Below are 19,958 nucleotides of genomic sequence, written 5' to 3' on the forward strand. Positions count from 1 at the left end.
AAACCTCTGACACATAGACAGGCTCTTTGACTGTGAGAGGGTTGAATATATGATGAATTTTTTAGGGTAGTTGTTTTTCTTTCCCAAGTTGATGGTATCTCACATTTCTTGCTGATAAACACTTAGGAGTTGTAAGTCCTGGGTTCATATCCTGATTCTAAGACAGATGAACATAGCAAAGTCACCTCACCACTCCGAGTTCTCTCTCTTTTTTCATTTGTGAAATGAGAATTGTTTTTACACTACCTCCAGCCAGAACTATGAAAGTCTCCCACACTCACAGTGTGGGTTTTTATTGTTTGCTCATTTCATATAAACCTCTTTCTCAGACTTGCATCCCTTTAGTGTGTTTTCCTTGCTGTAAGTCATGTTCTTGTTCCTGTTTTGCTGTTGATGGAAGCTAAAGCTGACAAGAATAGAGATGGGAGCTAATTTATAGCCAGCCAAGCCCCGGGCGACCCCTTCAGCAGTGTGAACATCTCAGGAAAATGAGATCTTTCCTATCCTGTTGGGTGTAGTGCCAGCTCTGAAACTGAGCCCCTGGCTAGTTCTCCTACTGGAACTGGGTATTTGTGGAGTTGCTTCATGTTTCTATGCAGCTCTAAAGGGTTAAGGTATAATTGAATCTCAACCAATTTAGTTTAAATGAATGAAAATGGTATTTTACTCCTATTGCAATCAGATAAAAGCATCACAATGCCTATTAAGAATGACATGCCTAGGAATAGCTTTGCTCAACGTTATATTTGAATACTCAGAAGTCATAGAGAGCCTAGGGATTTAATGAAGACACCACAGGGTTTAGGTAGGAATTATAGAATTATAGACTATTGAGGATAAAATGGACTTGAGAGTATAGAATGATAGAACTGTAAGAGACCTTATAATTCAGAACATAACAATTTTAGAGCTGGAAGATGCTGGAGAACAGAATGTTAACAACTTGAGTTTAGAGCTAAGGCTGACCTTAGAGACTGTTCCTTTTCAATTTCGTCCACAGTTTCACCTTTCTTTTGTTTTCTAACTCTGAGTAGACCCTGAGGGTCTGTTCTAAGCTGAATTCTCTTCTTTTCTCTCTCCCTACAGTTTCCCCTGCTGATTTCATCCACTTTATGGCTTCAGTGAACTTCTGTGAGGATAACTTCCAAATGTAAATTCCTAGCCATCTCTCTGTAATCTGTTCCCTTTTTCTCCATTCCTAATGCAATCATCCTAGTTCAAGACCTTTTTTCCATTTTGCTTTGATTATTCTAATAGCTTATTTGGTTTCTCTGCTTCCCATTTTCCTTTTCACATAGCTACCAGATTAATTATCCTATTGCACAAACCTGGTTACATCACTTCCCATTCAAAAATCATTTGTGACTCTCTTATTGCTTCTAGGATAAAATACACATTCCTTGGCTGAACTTTTAAGATGTTCTCCAATTTGTCTTTTGAGCCTTATTGCCTCGATGCCCCATAAGTTCTAGTCAGAATAAAATGTTAGGTGTTCACTGATTTTGTCTTGCAATCTCCTGCTTCTGTGCATTTATGTAGTCAGTCACCCAGCTGGAATTCACTTCCTTCTCATCTCCACTTATTCTACTACCTTCCTTCAAGTTTGAGGTTAGGTACTCTTAAAGCTTATTTGTTCCCCTTATGCCACTCTCACTTAAGTGTGGCTTAAAAGCTAGGCTAGAATTTATATTTTATCTTATATGGAATAGGGAGTAATTTAATATTTCTTAGCAGTCAAATAACAGATTCAGATAAATGCATCAACCATGTAAAAGTGATAGAATCAATGGGAATTATTATAGGAAAGGGAGAAGTGAGTTAGTTGGGAGAGCCAAAGATGTAACTTAAGAGGATCTCAGTGCCATCATTGGAGAGGCTATAGTTTGGAGGATGATTAGGTTTTTTTTTTCCCCACAAGAGGGTGGGAGGAGGTGACAAGAATATGATTAATTCAGTTTTATGCATACTGAATATGAAGTGGCAGTAAGATTTTCAGATGAAGATGCCCAGGATGAGGATGGCAAATGCCAGACTGTATGACAGAGTATATTTGAAGAGAGAAATCTGACTTGAGTAAATAGATCTATATCCAGAGAACTATGTAGGTGAGAGGTGATGATGTCTTGAACCTGGGTTATGGCATGGGGAGAAGAGAAAAGGGTATTAATGTATGATTATGTAGGTTCAGTAATATATCGTGCAATAAGGTTTGCTAAGTCCTTTACGTATACTATCTCATTGGTACTCAAAACAGCTTTGTGATGTAAAAGCTATTATTTCCCTCATTTTATAGATGAAGAAACTGAAGCTGATAGAGGTTGAATGACTTTTGTGGATTTACACAGCTAGCAAGTGTTTGAGGCAGTAAGTGAGCTCAAGTCCTCTAGGAACTACATTCAGTGAGTGCTTTGTACAGTTCTGCATCAGTTCTGCCTCTGTGGAGATTCATTGGTTAGTTGGGAGTAGTGGGAGTTGTGTGAAGATTGAGGAAGGAAGGAGAATTAAGAACAAATCTAAGGTTTCAGGCCTGGCTGTGTGTTGAATTGATTGGGAAGATGATGGTACCATCACTTGAAATCTTATTTTTGGGAGGCAGTAGCAGATTAGTGGAGAAGATGACAAGTTTAGTTTTAGGTGTTTAGTTTAAGGTGCTGGAGGGCCAGGCAGGTAGAACCAGCTGGTAGGCAGTTGGAACTCTAAAGCTGAATTTCATGAGAAAGATTGAGGCTGCCAAATCAAATACCAAACAAGGAATAGAAACTCATGTGAGAAGAGGAAAGATATTGGAGAGAATGGAGACCTAACAATGGAGGTCAATAAAATGCTAGTGCAATAAGCTATTTGAAGTCATAGTTGTTAAGAGGAGATGGAAGGGCCCAAACCTGAACAGTAGTCATCTTTGATATGAGCCACTGTGCAGAGCTGTGACCATGGATGATGGATTTCATTCCCACAGATTATTTAGTTGCCTATGGACATGGCTCATGTTTCCTGGGATCTGGTGATAAATCTTTTCTCATCTGAGGATAAGAGTCATCACTGGGGATATGAGTCATCAGTGACTGTGTGAGAAGACTGGGCATCAGGACTTATTCAAGGGCATTTAGTAATACATTGTACCTTCTGGGATAAGAAGTCACTATTTGACAAAAACGGCTGGGAAAATTGGAAAAGAGTATGGCAGAAACTAAGCATAGACCAAACTCTTACACCATAGGCCAAAACAAAGTCAAAGTGGGTACACAATTTAGATATAAAGGCTGATACTATAAGCAAACTGGGAGAGCAAGAAAAGTTTACCTGTCTGGTTGATGGAGAACAGAAGAATTTATGACCAAACAAGAGATAGAGAACATTATGAAATGCAAAATGTATAATTTTGATTAAATTGAAAAGTTTTTGCACAAACAAAGCCAATGCAACCAAGATTAGGAGGGAAGCAAAAAACTGGGAAAGAATTTTTACAACCAATGTCTCTGATAAGGGCCTTATTTCTAAAATATATAGAGAATTAAGTCAAATTTATAAGAATGCAAGTCATTCATCAGCTGATAAATGGTCAAAGAATATGAACAGGCAGTTTTCAGATGAAGAAATTAAAGCTATCTGTAGTCCTATGAAAAAATACTCTAAATCACTACTGACTAGAAAAATGCAAATCAAAACTCTGAGGTATCACATCACACCTATCAGATTGGCTAACATGACGAAACAGGAAAATGATAAATGTTGGAGAAGATGTGGGAAAATTGGAACACTAATGCATTGTTGGTGGAGTTGTGAACTGATCCAACCATTTTTGAGAACAATTTGGATCTATGCCCAAAGGACTATAAAAATTTTCATACCCTTTGACCCAGAATAGCACTTCTAGGGCTGTATCCCAAAGAGGTCATAAAAATGGGAAAAGGACCCACATGTACAAAAATATTTATAGCAGCTCTTTCTGTGGTGGCAAACAATTGGAAATTGAGGGGATGCCCGTCAATTGGGGAATGGCTAAAAAAGTTGTGGTATGTGAGTGTAATGGAATACTATTGTGCTATAAGAAATGATGAGCAAGCAGACTTTAGAAAAACCTGGAAAGACTAGTAACAACTAATGCTGAGTGAAGTGAGCAGAGCCAGGATAACATTGTATACAATAACAGCCACATTGAGTGATGACTAACTTTGATAGACTTAGCTTTTCTCAGCAATGTAAGGATCTAAGACATCTCCAAAAGTCTCATGATGGAAAATGTTATCCACATTCAGAGAAAGAACTATGGAGTTTGAATGCAGATCGAAGCATACTATTTGCTATTTTTTCCTTTTGTTTTGTTTTGTTTCCTCTTTCTTATGGTTCTTCCTATTAGTTCTAATTCTTCTTTACAACATGACTAATGTAAAAATATGTTTAATGGGAATGTATAAGTAGAGCCTATATCAGATTGCACACCATTTTGAGGAGAGAGTTATGGAGGGAGGGGGAGAAAATTTAAAACTCAAAAGCTTATGGAAATGATTGTTGAAAACTTAAAAAAATAATTAATTTAAAAAAAGAATCATACATTGACATAGGTGAATAGGAAAGGATCTCAGAATGTGAATGTTAGAACATTCAATGTTAAAACTGGAAGAGGCTTTATAACAAAGAAGGTTAAAATGTAGAATATTGTGTATCAGATCTTTTGCATTCATCTAGTGCAACCCCTTTTTTATGGATGAATGCACTGATGCCCAAAGTGGTAACGGAACTTGTTCTTTCCATTAATAGTAGTTTACATTTATATAGCCTTTTATGGTTTTAAAAAAGACCTTTTCTCATAATAAATCTGTGAGATGGGAAGTGTATTAAACTCATTTTACACATAAAGACATGCAGGCTCAGAAAGGATAAATTGCATTTCCAAGGTCACCCAGCTGGTACGTGCTAGAGCTAAGATTTGAACCTGGTTCTCTTCTGTCTCCAAACCTGTTACAGATCTTTACTTTATGCTATACTACCTCCTGTATTGCCACTGATTTGAACTGATGAAGTCGATAAATAGTCCATGCCTCAGTTTACTGGGCATGGAGAGACTGGATAGAGCACTGAATGTAGATCCTAGTGTTATAAAGAAGAACTCTTCTTATGTTTGAAACATATAATCATATGTTTGTGTGACTTCAGCAGTGCCACATCAGTCATACTATTGAGTTATTTGGTACCATGTATTAGCTTTGCTAATGGGAGCTTTCAGTTCTTTTGAGGAGGTCATTTTGCATTTCTGCCTTGTTCCCAGTGTGTTCCTTTACTGATGGCATGCTAGTATTTATTCCTCCCAGGCATTTTAATTATATGACTCAGGATGGCCTGCACATCTATTTCAAGAAGTCCCAATCTGGGGCTAACATGGTACTTTAGTGTATGCCTTTCACATTTTCCATAAGCAACATCTGCAAGACTACTTACTGTAGGTAGATAGTGATTCCCATTACTAAATGAGTATAAATGGAAAATTTACTAATTGCTCATTGCTTCTAACAATGTATGAATTTGAGTACAACTCTACTGATTACTAATAAATCACTACAGCATAATTTAATCTAGAATTTGTGTTTTATTAAATTTATTAAAATCATAACCTTCCCCTCCCCCAGGCTTCTAGGCATATATACAAAAAAATGTGGGATGATTTAATTGAATTTAGCACCTTTCCCTGAAAGATCTTACCTAAATGTACCTGGTGGGTGGTGGTATTTGAGTTTCCACTTAAATTCACCTTAAACCATACTAAATTGTAATCAGACAGGCAAAACAAAACAAAACAAAAGGGTAAATTTAAGTACTGAGGAGCAAACATCCAAGTGCAGATCTGTCCTCTACTGCTTTCACTGAGTCTTAGTTTCCTCATTTGAAATATAACATGATTGGACTCTATCTTTTAAAGTCTCTTAAATTCTGAGAGTCTGGGCTGGAGTATGAAGAGCCAAGAGTGAAAGAATAATGACACCAGATGAGGCATTCATTTGGAGAGAGATTACCAAAGTGGAGATAATGACGGAATAGGAAGAGCTTGGGACTAGAAAGCAGAAGGCCTTGGTATAAGTCCTTTCTCAGCAATTACCTTGTTATGTGACCTTGGATGCAGCTCTTCACCTGTCCAGGTGAAACAAAGAGTTTGAACTAAACTATCTTGATGACCCTTTCCAACCCTGACTTTCTCTAAATCTGTGTTTTTTTTCCTTTCTTTAAGATTAAGTGTAAAGATCCAAGACAATGATCAATTGTTTTCATATTCTACTACTGTCATAGAGAAGCAATTTCTAGCTACCGTAACCTCAATTTCTATGAGTCTTAGTTTCTTTAAATATAAAATGAATCTAATATTTTTACTACTTCATAGAGTTGGTTTTAGGAAAGCACTTTGTAAAGTCTACAGTGTCATTTCAATAGGAGTTGTTCATCATCCTCATCACATCATCATCATCATTGTCATCGTTGTTGTCATCAATCTGTCAGTAAATAAGCATTTATTAAACATTGTGTTCCAGTCACTGGGGATAGATACAAAGAAAGGCAGAAGCCAGTTCCTACTGTCAAAGGAGCTGAGTCTACATGGTTAGACAACAAGCAATCAGCTATGTGCAAAGAAAATATATTTAGGATGAATTGGAGATAATCACTAGAGGAAAGGCAATGACATTAAGGGAGATTGAGAAAGGCTTTATGAAAAAGGTGGGATTTTATTTGGGACTTAAAGGGAGCCTGGAGATGGAGGTGAGAAAGGAGAGAATTCTAGGCAAAGGGGATAGCCATCGAAAATGCCCAAGGCTGGAAGATAGAGTGTCTTGTTTTAGGCATAGCAAAAAAGTTTCTGTTATTGAATAGTGTATGTGGCAGGAAATAAGGTATAAATAATATTGCAAAGGTATATGAAGGCCAGGTTATAAAGGGCTTTGAATGCAAAATAGAGGATTTGATATTTTTTCCTGGAGGTAATAGGGAACTGCTGGACTTTTGTGGATGGGTGGAGTGGATGACATGGTCAGACCTACATTTTAGGAAGATAAGTTTCACAGATGGGTGGAGAGTAGATTGGAGTGGAGAGACTCTTGAGACAAGGAGCCAACCAGAAGTCTACTGTAATAGTTAGACTGTAGTAATGAGAGGTGGTAGTGTCAAAAGACAAGTGGGGATGAGTCATATGGGAGGCATGTTTCAAAGTAAGCTCTACAGGACTTGGCAATAAATTGGGTAATCACCTGCCATTAGCAGAAATGATCACATAATTGAATTTATCAACCAACTAGTTTGTGCCAAAACATTATTTCAACTATTTTGTTTGAAATGTACAATATAAAATTGTTCGTAATTTAACCTCTTCTTAAAAACTTAAAGTTATTAGTTAATATTTTTTTTTAATTTACAATCTTTCAATGATACTTAGTGAAGTTACTTAAATATCTAGAGAGGACTTTTTGTCACTGTTTAATGTTGCCAGACTGCTTTGCTTTTGTTGTTAGTGGTCCTGTTCCTTCCTTTGTTGGCAGCTTGGTCTGTGAAATGATGTTGAACTAAATATCTCGTGTGTCTTCCTTCTATAGTGATTTATGGCTCTGTGACTTCTGGCTGCTGTACATTCATCTGTCTCTGGAAGGATTTCTTTCCCACCCTACTCTTGCTGTTGTCACCTATAATCTAGAAAGACTAAAGATTGCTTAGGAAAACTAGATAAGATTCTTCCCCCTACATGTGCGCCACTCTCTTCCCTCCTTAAACCTACAGGCTCTGGTCCAAAAGTCTGAATATGATTTCTTTCAACTTTATCATCCTTTTACATAAGATCTTTTTCATTTTAAAAATGCTATGTTATGTGTTCTAGGTGCCTTTTACCTTTAACATGCTATTATTTAAATACTTCCATTTTTGATATTGTTTTATGTTCTAAATCCCTCCAATTTTGCCATTCTTTGTCCTGTGTTATACAAATACTTCTAGCACTGATATCCTGTATTTTAAGGTTTCTTCCACCCTTTATATTTTATGTGCTAACATTGTTTTAGGCTTGATATAGGGAAAAACTTCCTAACAAATAAAATTACACATTGGTGACGGATTGTTTCAAGAGCTGGTGAGTTCCCTTTCAGTGGAGGTCTAGTTTAAGTGTATCCTGGATGACCACTTGTCAGCAATTTAGTAGAGGAAATTTCTGTCCAAGTAGGACACTTGGATTAGATGACCTCTGAGATCCCTTGCAATTTTAAGTTTGGTGATTCCCTTCTAACTACATATTTCTTTGTAATATTCTATATTCTAAGGTTCTTTCCAGCTCTAACATTCATTTTTGGTGCTATTGTTTTCCTTAATAGTCAATATTGAGGGTTCGAAATCACTATCTTAAGGATTGATTCTCACACCTGCATTGGGCTCATTTCATGTGAATGAACTTTCTTGCATTGCCTTTAACCTAAATAGCAAATCTAACGATGTGGCTATTTCTTTAGTAAGAATTCAGGTGAAGACTGCTATTGATCATCCTTTTATATTATTGTAGGTATGGTATTCTAGTTGGAACATTTTAATTTGTAGTTACCTGACATTTATAAGGTTTAATTAGCACTAAGAAAGTGTTCTCTTTTTTTTTCTAAAGTGCTAATTAAGTGGAAAGTAATGGCATTATTTTCATTTTAGTGTTTTACTGACCTTAAATACAAACTGTTAGAATCACATTCACTGGAAATTGGCGCCACACCAAATCCTGTGGTTACCAACCAATGGCTGAACTTTTGTCCCTTAAATTCAAAGTTACTAAGTGGATCAAATTGAAGTTATTATTCTTGCCACATTTCAAGCCTTACTTTACTAAATAAAAAAAAGGAATAATTTCAGGATATTTTGTATGTAATTATCATCTGTACTATATGACTCATATCTATAAATCCAGCCCCATTACCTCGGGCTGGCACATAGTAGGCACTTAATAAATATGTATTCTCTGCCTTCTTAGTTCTCTATTTTATAGATTAGAAAACTGAAGCTAAGAGAGGTTAAGTGATTTTCCCAGGGCCACACACCTGGGAGGTGTTGGGGCAGAATTTGAACTCAGGTCTTCCTGAGTCTAAGTCTCACACTCCATCTGTTGAGCCAATTTATTGGTTATATATTGTCCTTCACCCTTGACTCCTTTTCACTTTTGTCCTTCTGCTATTAATGTCCTATTAATTCTCACCCTGGGTCTTCCAAAATCTGCCTTATTAATTCGTATTCTGGAGCTATTAAATGCCTTTGGAGGAAGTTATGTAATGGTGCACTTCAAATTCCTCTTCTTTAGTCTCTAGGGGCCTTCGTTGCTGCATAGAAAAACTGATTCTTCATTCATTGATGGCCTTACTCCTTTCAATGCATGTTCTAAACCTTTCCTTCTCTCCTCACACCCCTGAAACTTTTTCTTTTCTCTCAACAAATAGCCTTCCCTCAATTTACTAAGAAAATCAAGGCCACATCATGCAATTTTCCTCCCAACAGAGTGTAGAATGTGGTGTTAACCCCTCCTTATGTATTCTTAATCTCATAACACCCAGGTCTCTTACAAGAACTTGCCTCATCAATCATTCCTTCTTTTATTCATCCTCTCTCTCTCCCTATCTATTGACTTTTTCCCTGCTGCTTAAAAACACGCCCAGTTCTACCACATCCTTGGGGAAAAAATAAAAACAGATACAAAACTCCTTCATTTGACCCCAGTATACCTACCAGCTTTTCTCTCATTTCTCATATCCTCTCTTTCAATGCCAAACACCAAGAAAGAATCTACTGTATCTCCAACCTATGTCTTCAGAGTTCAATACCTTACTGTGTTAGTTTTCATGGTAGCTTGGATTGCTTTACATGGTTTATCCTCATTTCTCCTAAAACGTAACTTTGACTCACATCCTACCTGTTATTCCCTCATCAGTATCTTGTTATCTGTGCTTTTCTGTAAGGCAGGATGTTGTTCTGAAGGAGGGCTAAAACCATTAAGGGTAGCACATTACCCCATGTTGCTCCTTGTGTCTGGAATCCGGTCTGTCTTTTATGACTTCTTGTTTTTCTCATTTAGGCCTTATTTGTTGGTCCCAACAGTTGACCTGACTATTTTTTTTTAATCTTGCTTTGATCTTCTTCCTTCATACATTCTCTTAGGCTGTACTACAATATACTTCCTTTCACTGACCACTGAAAACTTTCTCTTCTTTCATGCCACAATTGAGGGGTTACTTTATGAAACTTTCCATGATTGCTATAGCTACAATTGATTTCTCTCATCTAAAATTTTCATAGAGCATATTCTCTCAATCTACCTGTTGTTGTTCAGTCATTTTAGTCATGTCTGACTCTTCATGACTGCATTTGGGGTTTTCTTAGCAAAGATACTGGAATGGTTTGCCATTTCCTTCTCCAGCTCATTTTAGAGATGAGGAAACTGAGGCAAACAGTGTTAAGGGACTTGCCCAGGGTCATACAGTTAGTAAGTGCCTGGGGCCAGATTTGACCTCAGGAAGATGAGTCTTCCTGAATGTAGGCTTGGCGCTCTATCCACTGTGTCACCTAGCTAACCATCCTAGCTGGACCTATCTAGCACCCTCTATTTTCTGTTATGTCTATCTGTATATTCTCTATTAGATTGTAAACTCCTTGAGAGTCAAGGACCATGTCACTTTTCATATTTGTATGTCTAGGGTGGGGTCCAGGACCTTGTTCAACATAGGCATTTATGTATCTTGAATTGAACTGGTAGGAATTGGAGGAACTGGTATTCTAATGGCATAACTTTGGAAAACCCAATATTACTACCTTCATCCTTTGAAAGTTGGTCTTCCGTGTAAGATGATTTGTGAAAAAATATAAATAACTTCCATTATAACCCTAAGTTTTTATTTAAGCCTTTAAGTCCTAGTCTGTTGCTAGTTTTCTAATTCTTTTTCCTTAAAATAAGAAGTTGAATGTGTACATGGAAATAGAAGATTTGTGACAGATTAGTACACAGATAATCATTACTTTATGAAGGAAAAAATAAAAGCAAAACAGCCTTCTGCCTTCAAGCCCTTCCTGTGGCTTTATTAAAATATTTAAATTTATTGAAGCTAGGTGGGCTTTTTATTTCATTGTTTTAGAAAGGAGGAAAAGTGAGGAATAGTCTCCCTAACTTCACAAAATTTTTTTCTTCCCTATGTGATTTTTATAAATTAGACTGGTATGTTTCTTGGTAATTACATCTTCTGTTCTTCATTCTCTAGAGTGTCTAGAAACAACTAACTCAAAGAATGAAAACAGAATCATTCCCTTTGGTTGTGCTCCTCCTTGATACTTAGGCCTTATGTCCTGTGTCAAAATGTTTTACAGTCATTTGTCAGTTGATTGCCACTACATTCCTTCTCCCTAAACAAAATCTTAGGATCACATTTGGAGAGACCTTAGAGGTCATGTAGTCTAGCCCCACCTTATTTTACAAATTAAGAAACTGGCTTAGAGAGAGGGAAATGACTTCTTCTGAAGGCAAAAGAACTGATACACAAAACTAACAAAACTAAACAAAGACTAAACAAACAAAAACCAAAACCCAGAATTATTTCCATTGTATCATAATGCCTTCCTGTGATTGGCTTTGAAAAAATAACTTTTCTGTCTTCATTTTTATGATGGTTTAAAAAAATCTTTGTGAATGAGGCTGTTTTCTATGTAATACTATTCCTCTAATTCAGTTAAACTCTCACTTAGGTCAGTTACGATGAGATTACCGGTTTGGGGTAAGCCTGAGTGACCCAAAAGTCTATATTTCCCGTAAATATGGTTGTTTTAGATTAGGCTTTCCTTACAGATTGATCCAAGTTATCCTGTAGATTTTGGGAAAAACACACAATGAACAACAACAACAAAAACCCATATCCAGTCTCTTTCTCAGCAGGTGCAACCAGAACCCTTCTATAAGTCTTACTCCAATTTTTATCATACTGTTCTCTTCTTTATACTTCCCAGCATGATTATAAGGTCTTGCGAGAAGGGAAATTTAGTTGTTTTTTTTTTCTTATAAATAAGTTCATAGAATCTTGATTAGAAGCCAAGGCATATGTAGCATCATGAAAAGTCCTTCATGTAGAGCTAGGAGACCTGAGTTTGAATCCTATCTCTGATGCTAACTTTGTAAATATGTATAAGTCACCCTCTGAACCTGTTTTCTTATCTTTCAAATGAGCCTCTTATTACTAGCACTATCTCTTTTACAAGGTGTTGTGAGGAAACTGCCTTGTAAACTTTTAAAAAATTATATGCTTATGAGCCCTTATAGATTGTTATATAATTGATTAATATATAATCCTAATTTCCTATAAAAATAAATTCTATAGAAACAGTAAATATGGTTCCAAAGATTAGAGGTTACAATCGGAACTAAATGCAGATTTCACTTCAGGAAAAGAGAGAATTCATTATTTGCTTTTCTGGGCAGAAAGGAAATGAAGGAGGGATGATAAGGGGAGTATCATATTTTTGGAAAGACATTGATAAGCTGGAGAGAATTCAGAAGGGAGATAAACATGATATTGTATTTCTTATTTCATCCAGGGAATTTGAGGGATTGGAGATCATGCTATAAAATTATTGATTGAAGGATCTGGACATATTTAATGTGGAGAAAGGGGGGACAAGTATTTGAAGAACTTCTATGTGAAAGATAGATTAAACCTTTTTTGCTTGTCTCCAGAGAGTAGAACCAGGACCAATGTGTGGCAGTCACAGACAGGCAGATTTAGGTCTGATATACATAAAACTTTCCAAACAATTAGAGCTACCACAAAGAGTGCTCCCTCTCAAACTGGTGAATTCCCCCTTCCTGGAGATCTTCCAACAAAAGCTGAATAATCCCTTGTCAGGAATATTGTAGGCAAGATTCTCCGTCACATGCATGTTGGCCTCTCCATGGCCTTTGAGGTGCCTTCTGACATTGAGATTCCAACGCTATGGTTTTCTTAGGCCTGGGGTCTTGATCTCATCGATGGTATCTAATTGCTTTCATATCCTCTCCTCGCTTATCTTATATCAATTCTCTGTTAACCATCTTGTATTTGCATTTTTGATGCAAGACTTTTACTTTTATTTCTATTAATTTTCATTTTATTAGTTTCAGTTCAGGCTAGCCTGTCAGGGTCTTTTGGTGTTTGATACTGTCATTAGATATGCATAGTACCTGCAGGTTAACTGGGCAATTCAGTTTAGATTTTTTCTGATAAATAGAAGTTGAGTTTAAAAGTGTATGTGTGCAATGCCAGAGAGGTCTTCTTGATGTTAATGACTTCCAAAATGGGAAACCTAGTAGACATTATCTGCTTTAAATGGGGATACTAATAGCACCTATCTTCCAGAATTATTGTGAGGACCAAATGAGATAGTAATTACTGCCTGGAACATGGTAGGCACTTAATCCTTCCTTCTCTCCTTTCCTCTCTTCTTTCCTTCCTTCTTTCCTTCCTTTCTTCCTTCCCTCCTTCCTCCTATCTGCCAATATACAAATATATATCCCTATACATACACAGATTCTTAGCCATGTAGGTATGCACACATATTTAAATAATAGGTAATAGGTACTAGGAAGAGAGAGTCACTTTTAGTTCATTATATATTTTATCTAGACTTCTTTGAATAATGACTAACTGGCTTTATGTCACATCTCAACCTCCTTTTTATAATGCTGGTATTAGAAAAGAGGATCTTTAAGGTCCTTTCCAGTTCTAAACATTCTTTATTTTATGTTCTAATTTCATATATTCTCAGTTTTATGGATCCTTTCATTGCTGACATTCTGTGTTCTAGGATCCCTTCTATTGCTAACATTCTATGGTTTTAAGAAATCAGAATATGAAGGATAGAAATCTCTTCATTCACTGACTGGTTCTTCTCTCCTCCCCCCCAACACACACACACACACACACGCACACACACACACACACACACACACACACACACACACACACACACACACACACACACACACACACACTCTAGCAGTTTCTTTTTGAAACTCTTCTGACCCTGCCTGCATTATTACAAATTAGGAAGAAGGAAATCAATGAAAACATTCAATACAAAACAAACTCACACCCTCTTGCTTGAAAGGTTTGACTGAATTTTAAACCCTGAATGCAGAGGGGCAAGGGTGCATCATCACATTTTCATTCAGATGTTGATGTTCTGGCTGAAGTGACACATTTGTTGAAGGCAGTGTCAGCTGTCTAAATTTGTGCAGCTCATGCTCATGGTTCTGTGATTCTAGCATTTGGTTACGAGGAATGAGAAATGAGAAATGCACTGGTGGTGCATGCCATGGCTACATTGTCCTCTGAGCTTGAGTGCTGTGTTTTTGTTTTTTTCTCAGAATACTAGATGTGAAAAGAGAGCCAGAGTTTGGAGATCAGATCCTAGTTGGGTTGTTGGAGACACAACCTGAGTCTATATTCCGCTCATCAATAAGCTGGGAACAATAATATTTACACTACTTTCCTCACAGGGTTATTATAGGAAAGCACTCTGTGAACCTCTGAATCATTATGGAAATATGAGCTGTGGTCACTGAGCCACCCTGGGAGGTAGCAGAGGCAGTGGTGTAGTGTGAATCTGAAGTCAGAAAATATGGGTTTGACTTCAAGGTATGTCATTTTTCTGTGACCCTAGTCAAGTCGTTTTACCTGTTAGAGTTTTAATTTCTTTCTCTGTAAAATTGTAAAAAGAATCCCTGCTTTTCCTACCTACCTTGAAGGATAATCTAATTTACCTCCTTCATTTTACAAATGAGAACATTTAGGCCCAGAATGGTCAAACAAGTTGCTTGATATCACAGTAAAGAGTGGAACTAGGATCTGAACCCACGTTCTCTGACTCCAGACCTAATGCTCTTTCCTTATTTGATGTAGTTGCTGACACTAGTAAATAAGAAAAAATAATTTGAAAATGCTTTATGAGTTTTAAAGTGCTCTAAGAATGCCAGTTCTTACTATTGCTATTCCAAAACATAGAGAATGTATGACTCCTGCCCTTGAAGAATTTATTTCTGAGTTGGAGAAACGGGACATATATACACGGAACTGACAGAAGAATGAGTATAAAAATACTTAAGAGCAAAAATAAAATGCCAAGGCTTTTTATAAAATTGTGGCCTTATTAAATTTTTTTATTCAAGACCCACAGTTTTCCCCTTCCCACCTTTTCACTTTCTCGGTGATACTCCCACACTCCCCCTGTCTCTTCTCCTCTGCCCATCTTTCAGTCAAAAATTCCTCATAGAAAAGAGTCATGTGAGCCCCTTACATGCTAGTAAATGGAAAGCCAGTGGGAATTATGCTTGAGGTATTACCTTTGGAAGCTTTATCATTAATTGGAAATGAGTACCTGTTCTTTGTTAAAGGTGATAGAGGCATTAACAGGAAGGATGAATATTTTTATCATGAGGATCTGGGATTCTTCTTAGAATCTCTGGGAATACATTACCGTTTTGGAGGTTGTATTGCATAATGCAAATAGTACCATATTTGAAGTCAGAGGACCTGGGATTCAATCCTGGCCAGACTAATTACTATGTATGTGATGTTGAAAAAATTATTTAACCTTTCTGGGTTTTAGTATTCTCATATGTATGAAGGACTTGAAATAGATAATTTCTAAATTATTTTCCAGCAATAAATTCTGCAAACCTATGATCCTCAGCAATGACCAACATAGGCAAAAAATCTAGCCAAGGTTGGGATTTGGGATCAATGTAAAATTCTGAACTTAGGTTAAAAAAAATCAACTGTCACCTATTCCATGAAACTTTTTTTTTTTTTTTTTGGCAAGGTGATCAAGGTTAAGCCACTTGCCCAGGGTCACACAGCTAGTAATTGTGAAGTGTCTGAGGCTAGATTTGAACTCCGGTACTCCTGATTCCAGAACCGGTGCTCTGTCCGCTGTGCCACCTAGCTGTCCCTCTATAAAACCCTTTTGGAACTTCTCATTTAGTTTTGACTTGCCCACCTTTGCCTTCACCCAGTATTTTGTTGGTTTATTCATTCATTCAATTAACATTTATTAAGATCCTGCTTAATATATTAAGATCCTACTGGGGCAGATAGGTGTTTAGGGAAGAGTAGTACACCTCTGGTATGAGGACTGCTGATCCCTTTATTCTAGGCTGCTTTCCACCTTTGATATTCACCTACCACCCAACCCTTACCTGTAACTCCAAAAAGCTGTAGCATGTGTAGCGGCACACCTGGTAAAAACCATTTCATCAGATAGCTAAACTAGGTTGAGGGTAACTGATGGGCCTCAAATCCTTCAATGAGTTTGGGCAGAGAGGATGTCTACTCTTAGCATGTGAAAACTTCCCCAGAGGAATAGGCAGATGTGAACAATTTGTTCCAATGGGCCATGAAGGTGACAGAAGCAGACACTGTGGAGCCCTTAGACATCCGTTAGAATTTGTATCCCAGGCCATCACCAGTTGTCTTGACTTTTGTCTTACCACTGGACTTTGATGACTCTGGAAGAGAGAAGTTAATGACTTTACACAACCCTGCCTCACTTAAATCCAATTTATGCATGAGTCAAAAGACATCACCATGCCTTTTATGGACTCTTTGTGCCCAACCTGTGGTAGAACCTTCTGAGCTCATATTGGTCTGATCAGCCATAGTTAGACGCATTGTACATTGACCCTGGCATGATGACATCATTTTGATCTTTTTCAAGTAAGAATGACAACAACCAACCACCAAGATCCTGCTGCATGCCAGGCACTGGGAATACAGAGCAAAAATGAAATGATCCCTTCTTTCAAGATGCTTACAGTCTTCTGGGTGGAAATAACATGTATACATATAAATGAATTCAAAGTAAATTCTCAATGATTTCTTTGGGATAAGGCACTAGCAAATCTGAAAATTCCTGAATATTCTTGAACAAACTTAACTCTCAATTGTGTGGGTAAATGAAAAACCCCACTAAATAAAAAAAAAATAAATTATCTCTAAATATAGTGTCAGAGTTTTAGGTGCCCTTTATGTAACAACTTAATGACAGTGATGATTAAGTATGGAAAGCTTTACCAAAGAGGGCAATGGGTTACACTGATCCCTACCTCTAGTTACAGATGTATAGTTAAGAATGTGACTTGTAAAGGGAATTGTGGTAGGGAATCATGGCAGTGCTTAGCTTAGGTTTATTAACTAGGAAATTCTGGTGCAATGAGGAAAGTTTTTCAAATTACATCTTGTCTATAAGATTTCAGCATCCTGAAGAGATAATACTAATTAACTGTTTAACTACTAAATTTTATTTTAATTCTAATTTTTTTCTGGTTTCTTTCTTTTTCCTTCTAGACACTAGAAGCCATCCTGAATTTTAAGTACTCAGGGGGCCCAGGCCATGTTGATGGGTATTACAGGAACCTCTCCTTGGGGATTCATGTGGAAGCTGAGCCATCCGTATTTTTCACTCGAGTTAGTACACTGCCTGCAACAAGGTAAACTTAGCCCTCAAAAGTCTTCTTCCTTATTAACTTCGTCATGTTTAGTCATCTGTTAAATACTCATCTTCTCATTGTTCCAGTTTGATAAACAAATATTTATTAAGTGCCTGCTGTGTGTCCGGAACTGTTCTAGGCACTAGAGATACAAAGATGTAACCCCCCCAGTACCATCCTTCTGCAGTATACAGTTAGCCATGAGAATCAGATACATAATCAAGAATAAGAGAAAATAAAATGTGACAGGGGAAAAGGGGAGGTCCACAAATGTTCTATAAGAAATTTGAGGAGAGGGAGATTGGGTATAGCTTGTATGAAGGTGAGAGGGGTGATTTGGAAGGCATCATTGGGGAAGTGACCACTGAGTTTGACATTAAAAAATTTTGCCCTTCATTTGGAGTAGTTTTGAAGCCCAGTCAAATGACTGAAAAACATAATATGGCATCATCTGGTTGATAAAGCATTTGGGTTTGGGGTTAAAGAGATCCAAGTTTAAATTTTATCTTCATTAAATTGATCAACTATGTGATGATAAGCAAGTCATTTACTTGCTCTGAGACTCAATTTTCTAATATGGGAATAGTGATATCTATACTTTCTCAAATGAGATATGTAGTAAGACACTTTGTAAACCTTTAAATGTGTAACATACATGTTAGTGATAATTATTATTATTCTAGAATCTTGCCATAACACACTCCTTGAGATCTATTATATGTTACTGATAAAAGACATATTTTAAAATAAATTTTTATTGACATCTTCTTATTTTTGTCACTAGGATTTTTTCCAGTATTCTTCTTCCTTTGAAAGAGTTATCCTATATAACAAATTTTTTTACATTTTTTTAAAGAAAAGAAAAAAAAAACCACAACAAAATTGATCAATGCATCTCATTGTTCCACTTCTGTAGATCTCCCATCTTGGCAAAGGTGTAGAATGGAGGTAAAAGACTCATATATTTATAAAGGCAGAAGATACCTTTGAGATAATTTCCAAACAATTTATCATCATATAAATTTAAAATAGTATTAATAATGTAGATTATTTTTTGATGTCTGATTTCACTGGTTTAGGGAACTTGTAGTATGGAACCTCCATCTAAGCAATGCAGATCAGCAACTGCTCTGCCATTCATGGTTTTAGCAAGTTGTCTTGAACACTGAGAGCAACTTATATTGGGTCATACAACCAATGTGTGTTAGAGGGGTATTCTTGTAGCCAAAACCAATTCTGTACACAGTATGTCACACTCTCTAATTAATATCCATATGAATAAATAACTTTCCAACATTGGAAGACCAACCTTCCTAAATATGAAAGGGTTCATGATTGGGTGGCCAACATGTGACACATTTTGTTTCTTACCACAGCAGCTCATGAGCCCTCATACAATAAAGTCATGGAGGCTGTTTGGCCTTCATCACTGGAGAGAATACCTAGAATCGCAGAATTTGAGATTTAGAAGCACCTCTTCAGCCATCTAGTCCAAAGATTCCATAGAAGGCTTCACTATAGGGTTTGCTATTGGTAGTTCAGCCTCTGCTAGACTTCCAAGGAGGGGAACCCATTACCGCTCTAGGCAATTAATTTCATTTTTGAGCAGCTCTGATTCTTGGAAATGTTTCCTGACATTGAACCTAAATTTACCTCTTTTCAACTTCTATCCATTTTTCATGATTCTGTCCTTTAGCATTCTTCCACATGAAGGAGATATGTTAGATACTTGGAAGAATCTGTCATGTTCCCTGTATCTTTCATTTTCTAAGCTAAACACATTCAGTTCTTTCAGCTAATTGTAATGTGGCATAGACTTAAGACTCTTTACACTCTATTGTCTGTCTTCTAGACATATTCTAGTTCACTAGTTTCCTTCTTAAGCTATGGTACCTAGAACTAAGCATAATATTCTGACAAGAGTAGAGCATAGGGGAGGGTTCTGAGAAGATGGCGGAGTAGGTTTGAAAATTTCAGGCTCTGTAGATTTTCTCCACAAATGAGAAATAAAGTAAGCCTTAAGGGCAAACATAGAACAGTAAAAATAAATAAAAGTAGGGGCAGAATAGTGGTCCTTCGCAACCAGGGAAGATCTGAAGACAAATCCCAGGAGGAGGTTTGGTCCCCGTGAAGAGTAAACACCTCCAGGCTAGGTCTGCTTAAACCACAAGGGCAAACCCTGTGGTTAACTGGGTTGGAAGGCTGCCTTGGCCCCAGCCACAGACTTTTACTCCTGGGACAGTGAGGGGAGTTGGGTGTCTGAGCCCAGGAAGATTAAGGGAACCTCTGCTGACGAGGAATGCCAGACCGAGCTGTGCTGAAGGGACGCAGCAGGGGGTGAGAAGGAATGACACATACCAGGTGCAGAAGCAGTGGAGTGATGCTGTCACTGCCTGTGGGCACTTACAGCAAGCTGGAAGTTTTGGTTTCAGTTCCAGGCCAGAGGGGAGAACTGAAGGAGGAT

General features: G+C 37.2%; 1 protein-coding gene across 2 annotated transcripts in view; it reads left to right on the forward strand.

The window, feature by feature from the left end:
• TRAPPC9 (trafficking protein particle complex 9) overlaps window positions 1-19,958 on the forward strand; it is a 964,950-nt gene that overhangs the window by 467,794 nt on the left and 477,198 nt on the right. For both annotated transcript variants that reach the window (XM_027844988.1, XM_027844994.1), the window contains one exon: window positions 17,352-17,494. In XM_027844988.1, coding sequence (XP_027700789.1) covers window positions 17,352-17,494 — 143 coding nt within the window. The remainder of the gene's footprint in view (window positions 1-17,351; window positions 17,495-19,958) is intronic.

The sequence above is a fragment of the Vombatus ursinus genome, unplaced genomic scaffold (genome assembly GCF_900497805.2).
Source record: "Vombatus ursinus unplaced genomic scaffold, bare-nosed wombat genome assembly UNPS02005236.1, whole genome shotgun sequence".
NCBI lineage: Eukaryota > Metazoa > Chordata > Mammalia > Diprotodontia > Vombatidae > Vombatus > Vombatus ursinus.